General features: G+C 17.4%; 1 protein-coding gene across 1 annotated transcript, besides 5 other annotated features; it reads left to right on the top strand. All coding sequences in view use genetic code 6, as the record gives it.

The window, feature by feature from the left end:
- Positions 1-2,297: 2,297 nt before the first annotated feature.
- Positions 2,298-2,476: a microsatellite.
- Positions 2,477-4,309: 1,833 nt separating this feature from the next.
- Positions 4,310-4,810, top strand: IMG5_032800 (hypothetical protein; the record flags this gene model as incomplete). The annotated part of the gene is made up of 1 exon (XM_004039063.1): positions 4,310-4,810. A coding segment is annotated over one exon (333 nt), but the record flags the coding sequence as incomplete, so codon positions are not given.
- Positions 4,811-6,129: 1,319 nt separating this feature from the next.
- Positions 6,130-6,169: a microsatellite.
- Positions 6,170-6,190: 21 nt separating this feature from the next.
- Positions 6,191-6,268: a microsatellite.
- A 939-nt stretch (positions 6,269-7,207) lies between these two features.
- Positions 7,208-7,255: a microsatellite.
- Positions 7,256-8,076: 821 nt separating this feature from the next.
- Positions 8,077-8,103: a microsatellite.
- Positions 8,104-8,279: the final 176 nt, after the last annotated feature.

Below are 8,279 nucleotides of genomic sequence, written 5' to 3' on the forward strand. Positions count from 1 at the left end.
AATTCTTTTTATATGTAAAAAATACTCTATAGATTAAAAAAATGAAAAATAAAACTAATAAATGGTTAATCTATTTAATTTTTATGGAAAATATATATTAAATAATGACAGAGATAATTTCGAATTTTATTTCTTGTTTATATCTAATAATATTTAACTTTTTGATTTTTATTAATAATAATATGAATTATTTGAAAATTTAATATAAAAAATAGTACTTTAATACAATAATTAATAATATATATAGAAATTACTAAATATAGACATCTTATATATAATTTCTAAAAAAATAATCACAGAAACAGAAAATAATAACAATTTTATATTTAAAATTTGTTAAAAAATAAATGAATATATTCAAAATGATTAGAATTTAAATTAATTTACTATTAAATATTTTTTTTAGTATTTTTTTGGAGTTTTGGTAAAAATAAAGAAATAAGCCCTTTTTTAAAGAATTTACTTTTAGAAATATACCAAAAAGAAAACATTTTTTCCCAAAATCATTTCGAGAATATATATAAAGGATATTATAATAATTTTTATATAGAACATAATTGCTAAAGGAATAAGAAAGACAATTTTTTTTAATAAAAATACAAAAAGATTATTTTAATATAAGGAAAATCAAATAAACTTAAAAAAAGAAAAAAAGAAAAAAAAAATATTTCAATAGAATAAAATTTGGAGTGATATTAAAATTTTTAAAAAAATACTTTAATAAAGCCAAAAAAATTAATGCGAAGAAATAAAATATTTAATTTTGATGATTTTTACCTATTATGATATTAAAATACCTTCTTAAATAATACATAATAATGATTTTTAGGAAAAATAATTAAATAAAGAAATATAAAAATAAATTCCTTTACATATATAAATATCTAATGAAGGTTTTTAAAAAATGGCTTTTTAATTAAATTTTAAAGAAGAATAATTAAATTTTATTTTTGGTAGTATTTCTATAAACGGACATTTAAACAAATTTTAATTTTTAATATAAAAATATGATAAATATTTATAAATAGCATTAGAGAGAGCTATTATTGGAAAAATATATATTAATTAAAATACTTATTTAAATAAAATATATATAGACATTGATTTATAAAAATAAATACATAAGATTTAAAATTTATTAGAAAGACAATATATTTTCGAAGAGTAAATAAATATTATTATTTTTATTTTATTTTATTTTTTATACGAAAAAAAGCCAAGAAAATAATTTAGATTAAATAATAGAAATTTGTTTATAAAAAATACAAAAATATAAAATAAATAAAATTACCGAAATTTCCTGTATTTTTTTATTCCAATTAAACTTCGAAAAAGGTTTAAATTTTCTAGAATAAATAATAAAAAATTCGGAAGATTTTTAAACTAATTATTTCCTTATAAACTAGTTATTTAAATACGTATTTTTGAATAAAAAAAGCACAAAAACATTCCAGAATTTTTAATAATTTTTAATTTTAATTTAAAATATTTATAAAAAAAACTAGTAATAATTAAATTTTATATAACCTAAAAATAAAGACTAAAACATCAATATTTTATATTTCTCGTTTCTTATATAAAATCATAAAGATATAATCTTATAAAATTAAGATTTTAAATTATATTTAATTTAATAAATTCATTAGATATTTATAAAAATTCACTAAAAAAGTGATTTTTAATCACTCTTGGAAATATTTAAACTTCTTAAAGTTGATTTCTAAAAAATTCCTTTTTAAAAAAGTTACGGTTATGTAGAGAAAAATTGCATTGAATTTTATGTAAATAAATTTAATAAAAATGCAATTTTAAAGGCTTTTGAATATCAATTAATAAATAAAAATATACCTATTTAGGTAAATAGGTGTAAGTAAGCCTTAAGGAATTTTTTTTAAGAAAAATAAAAAAGTTTAGAAGTAGAATTTGTAGATTATTTAGTATATAAAGGAAAATTAGACATAATATAAACAATTTAAGATATCTAATTATAAGAAAAGCACTTATATATATCATTAATTAGTTAAAAAATAGAGATATTCGAATATATATGGGAAAAAAAGGATGAATTAATTAAAAATAGTGTTAGTTTTTAAGAAAAAATAATACAAATTGTATAATAAAATAATGTTTTTGGCAATAATTTTATAATGAATTATTTGTTGTAAAATAATATATTAAAGCGGGAAAACAATATCTAAAATTTTTTCAATGAAATACTAGAAAACGCACTTTGGGAAAAACAGGAAAAAATTGTGATTTCTATTCTAATTTTCGGTTTAGAAAACGACAAATTTTCAATATATATATTTATATTTTTTTTATATTATATATATATATATATATATATATATATATATATATAATTATATATAAGAATTATTTTATATAATTAGGCATATTTAAATATATTTATATATATATATTTTAATTTATATATATATATTTTTTTTATTTTTATTTATATATATATATATATGTTTTGTTCTTTAGAGTTTTGCTAGTAGAATGGATAGCAACTAACATTATATATAATAATTAAATGAATTTATAGATTATATTAATATTTTATTATATAATTCTTTATAATTAAATGATATTTCTTAATAAAAATTTTAATATGTTGTCGAATTTGATAATCAATTTTAAAAAAATATTGAAGAATATATTTCTACAATTGAAAATTGTATAATTTCTCTTTTTTAAAACATAAAAGATGCTTTTGAATGTTTCTTAGATATTTTTTAAATTGATTCATATACCTAGAAATTAATAGGATTACTAAAAAGTAGTTAATACGACGATTTCTAAAACGAAATCGATTTAGGCAAATATTTAATAGTTAAATTATATTTAAAGCATTTCAATACATTTAAAATTATATTTTAAAAAAACTAAAAAAAAAACTTAATTTCTTCTAATAAAAATACATTTGAAATAAATATTTAATTAAATCATAGTTTCTAAAATAAAGAAGAAGTTTATAAAATACCTTCAAAATTTGAAATTTTAGACTTTTTTATACAATCTTTATGTTTGAAAGAAATAGAATATTTATAAGAAGGAAATTAAAATTTAATATAGGAAAATGAATATTAAGTAAATTATGTTTTTTAGAAAATTCAATAAGTCAAGTTTTAGTTTTCTTGTTTAAATTAAGACAATTTAAATTCTAACGAATTTTAAAACTTACTTTTTTCCTTATTATTACTTGAATTCAATTTTTAAATATTGGAAATTTACCGAATCTTAAAAAACCCTATTTCCTTAAAAACTACAATATAATTTATTTTAAACAAAAAAACCTCAAAATTTATTTACTTTGAAGATTAAAAAGTATTCATAAATTATAAAATAAGGCCTTTTTTAGTAAATTTAAATGAACTTTTAGACTAAAAACCATAATTTTTATTCAAAAACAAAAACTTTTTGGAAATAAAAGACTGTTTTTTAGATAATAAAAACACTCGAAATTTAAAAATAAATCAATATCTTTACAACGAAGACTACCCCGAAAGCTATCTCGAAAAAAGCCTTTAAATAAAAATGTTACCTTTGAATATTTTCTACGAAAAAGACACTGACATATCCCTCTAAATAATTTCCATTGAAAAAATCAAAAGTAACTCCTACATATCAATTAACACCTAAATTCCAATAAATAATAATATATTAATACATAGTCATTATTTTTTATGTATTTTTTACGAAAATACATATATTTCTGAGAATTTCGTGTGTACAAAAAAGCATCGTATATACGAAAAAATATAATAAAACTAGTTTTTTTTGGATGAAAAGGATGAAATTTTATTCGAAATTGGCAAAAAGTTTCATTTAATTTCACAGTGTTTAAATCAATAAATTGCTTTCGAAAATATAAACTATATAATAATAAAATGAGCCTGACCTATATATAAATAATAATTAATATATATAGAGATATAAGGAATTTATATAAAGTGGGAAGATTTAAATAAGTAGGAAACTAATAGAGGAAGACTAATTCAAGAAAATAAATATTCAATTAAAAATTTCGAGTTTTTATATAAATCAGGACATCTAAATTTTCAGTTTATTTTCTAGGATAAATTCTAGGCTTTTATTAACTGCTTTAAATTCCGCTTTTTTTTTGCCCTAAAATTACCTTGAAAAAAAAAAACTAAAAATATAAATTTCCTCAAAATAAAAACTTGATTTATCTAAAACTTCCTTTATTTCATAAATCAATCATAAAAAAAATCATAAAAATTAACAAAATATACCCAAAATATTCTAATTCTATAAAAAAACGTAAAAAACCTCCTTTAAATAACTCCAAATCACCTCCCAAATCAATTCCTAAATTGACCTAAAAAAAATACCAAGAATAAATAAATAATATAACAGTCTCTAATTTTGATAAAGAAACTTCCACTATAGTAGGTACAAATATAACTGACTATATATAATTCTTTGATATATTCAATAACGAAATTATCCCATCTGCACAAGAAGTTAAAAACTACCAAATAATATACCAAAACTGCCTGACATTTGTTATAAATCTGAACTTGAATATGACCAATAAAAGACCCTTTATTATTGCAAACGTTCACCTTTAACGATAGGTTGTTATAGAATGTATATAAACGGCTTTTATGTGAAAAATTCAATTGAAAATCTATATTTAATATCGAATATAATACAGCCAGAAAGTACTTTATTAGAAATAGAGGAAAAAAATTAAATTTCTTTTTTTGAAGAAGTAAATGGATTTGCCTATTTTTATGATTTTTATGGAAATCCATATACTTGTTTCCCATAAAACGAAAAAAAAAATTTTAAATAGAATTATTTCCCATAGACATGCCTATATATATATAAATAGAGAAAAAATTCTAAAAACACCAAAAAAGTGGAAAATAGTCTTTTTCTTTTCTTTTTCTTTTAGCACTTAAGAAATCAAAAACCAAATGAAAAAAGCGGAATTTTTTCTCGAATTTAAAATAAATAATTTGCCTCTAAAAAAAATAAAAATTAACCTTCAAGGCATCTCTTTTGACCAAAGAAAAAAAAGACTCTTCGATATTCTTCAATAAACCACCGAATCCTCTATATATAAGACCATATATATAGACAGAAATAAATTTACTGAAGAACTCCTAATACAATTTGAAGATTTTAACCTAAAATAATAATTATATATACATTTTAATACCGAATAAGGTATTGATGGGGGCGGTTTAAAGAGAGAATTTTACGAGTTAATTGGAAAAGTAATCAAAGACTCAAATTATTAATTTTTTTCTCATTTTTAAAACGAAAAATACTACTTTCATCCCTAATGTTAAATATAAAAGTAGTCTTTGAAATATTTTAGAATTTTCGGAAAATTCCTTGCTCATACTATTTTATATAAATAGCTTTTAGGTATTGAATTTTGTTAGCCTTTTTACACTGTTTTATGTAAATAGAGTATACATTTTGAACATTTGAAATATATAATTGATAAATAGACTTTTGACAATTATCTTTATTTAAAAACTATTGACGAAAACTAACTTTTGGAAATGGAATTATTTTTCATAGTAAATAAGGGCAAAAAAATAATTGATTTAATTGATAAAGGTCACTAAATATAAGTTAATAAATCTAATTTGGACTAATATTTAACAGAAATAGCTAATTTTTATATCTATAAATAATACTAATAGGCCATAAATGCACTAATAGAAGGTTTTGAGACAGTATTTGATACAAAATTGATTCTATAGAATATTCTTCCTTAAGAATTAGTGCTATTTACATGCGGGATCTCAGAACTAGAAGGTCTTAGGCTTCTAAAATTGACTAATTTTATAGACGGAAATTCAATTTTAATTAGTTAATTTTAACGATATATAAGCGAAGCAAATTAGGAAAATTTAAGAGGATTTTTGAAGTTTATTACAGGGTCAAGTAGTATTCCTTTTGATTATTAAAATTTCTAATTAACGGTTTAATTCTAGAGTTCTTTAAATATTAATAAATTACCATTATCTCATACTTGCTTTAGGTCATTAGAAGTACCTTATTATAAAACTTATGAATAAATTAACTTAAATTTAATATTGCATTTACAATAGGTAATGAAAGTTTTACTTTTTCATGAAAAATAAATAATATAAAAAAAAAAAATATATTAAAAAAATTAAAATTAAAATAAATAATTTATATTATATAATTATAATTATATATATATATATATATATATATATATATATATATTTATATATCTATATATATATATTTTTTTATTTTTTTTTCATTAATTATTATTTATTTCCTCATCTATTATTTTTTATAAATTTTCTAATAAATTAAATAATTCTTTATTTGAATTTTTTTCAATTAATATATCAATTATATTTTTTCCTTCTATCTCTTGAAATTATTAAAAAAAAGTTACATTTTCATTTTTATTTTCTCTTTAAATCTTACAAATATAAAACAAAGCTTCTAAAATGCTTTTTTAAGTAAATTCTTGACAAAAATCGCTACAAATTTAACTTAAAATTCCTTTAACTATCCCAAAATCTACTAAAATATTAATCTATTACATATCACATTATGTACAAATAGCTGAAAGCGTACATAAAGCCGCATTACTAATATTCTTATTTTAATTATTACATGCATAAAATATAATATTTTTAATAATATTAATATTTTCTTAAAATAATAGCAATATATTATTAATTGAATAATTATAATCATATATATTTCCAAGAATTTCAAAAATAATTGCAAGTGTTTTTTTCTCTACAGACTCTAAACTAAAGATAGAATCAAAAATATCTAAAAGCCCATATTCTAGAATTTAGGTATTAATAAAATCATATTCTGAATGTGTAATTTTCGCATAAACTTTCAAATAATTATTAATTAATTTAAAATTGATGTTTTTATTATTATTATTATTAATATTTAAAATATTCATATTAATTTTAATAAAAATATCTCTATACTAATCTATAATTTCCTATTATTAATCTTCCTAGCATTATTAAAAACTCAAGAAAAAATTTTAAAAAGTCTTTAAAATTTAAATTAAACAATCTTCATTTAAATTTTCTCTTCCTATAAAAAATACTCAATTAAATCTATACATTATTAAATTTCTTAAAATTAATAATTCTAATAATGATAAGATATATTTTTTAATAAATCAATTATATTGTTTTCAATCTATTATATATTATTATTTATTATTTGTTAATTATTATTAATTTATTAAATCTTCTCTAAAATTATTCTAAATAGTTATTTTCTCCCTAAAATTAAATTACATATACTTTTTTCTTTCTCAGCCGCTATATTAGCTAATAAAAGCATTATTTTTTAAAATATTTCATTATTTTTGCTATTATCATTTATTATTTAATCCTCAAATATACAATAAACATCAATTTCGTTATTTATTTCATTATTTTAAACATCTCTTTTAATTAATATATCTAAAGCATCATAACAAAAATCCTAATTATATATAGAACTTATTTATATGGCAATAGAATAACAAACATTTAAAATCTAAAAATAATTATATATATATATATATTATATATACACAAATATATATAAGAATAATTTAATATAAAAATATATAATATTTATATTTTAAAATAAGATATTTTATATATATATATATATATATTATAATTATTTACTTCAAATGGTTATTGTCTTCCCCATGTAATTATTTAAAGAATTTTTTAAGGTAATTCTGTTTTTAAAATTACTTCTTGAATAAATTCTTATAAATCTTCTTTATTTATGGTTGCTTAATGTATTAAATTTAATGTTTTTTATATACAATTGAAATTGGGATTTTCTTTATTAAATTCTTAGAGGAAATCCTATATTAATGGAATATTTATTTAAATAGCTTCTTGCTAATTATTAGAGGTTGTATAAGAGTTTATTTAACGTTTTTATTTTAGGTATGATTATTATCTTTTTTGTCGAATTTCTACTCGGAATTTGTGTTTTTTATATTAAATTGTTTACTTAAAATCACTATCTTCTGGAGGTTAATATATTGGATTTTCTTGCATATTTTTTTTTTTTTTTTTTTTTTTTTTTCTTGCTAAAAATTAATTTTTTTATTATTATTTTACAATTTAATTATTTTTTTTTTTAAATTTAAAAAATTTGTTTTTATTAATATATCTAAATTAAAAAAAATTTTGGTACTAAATTTATATAAAGAATAAGGAAAAATTTAAATTTAAAAATAAAATAATATTTTTATTAATATT

This window comes from Ichthyophthirius multifiliis (genome assembly GCF_000220395.1).
Source record: "Ichthyophthirius multifiliis unplaced genomic scaffold scaff_1120509249794, whole genome shotgun sequence".
In the NCBI taxonomy this organism is placed as follows: Eukaryota; Ciliophora; class Oligohymenophorea; order Hymenostomatida; genus Ichthyophthirius; species Ichthyophthirius multifiliis.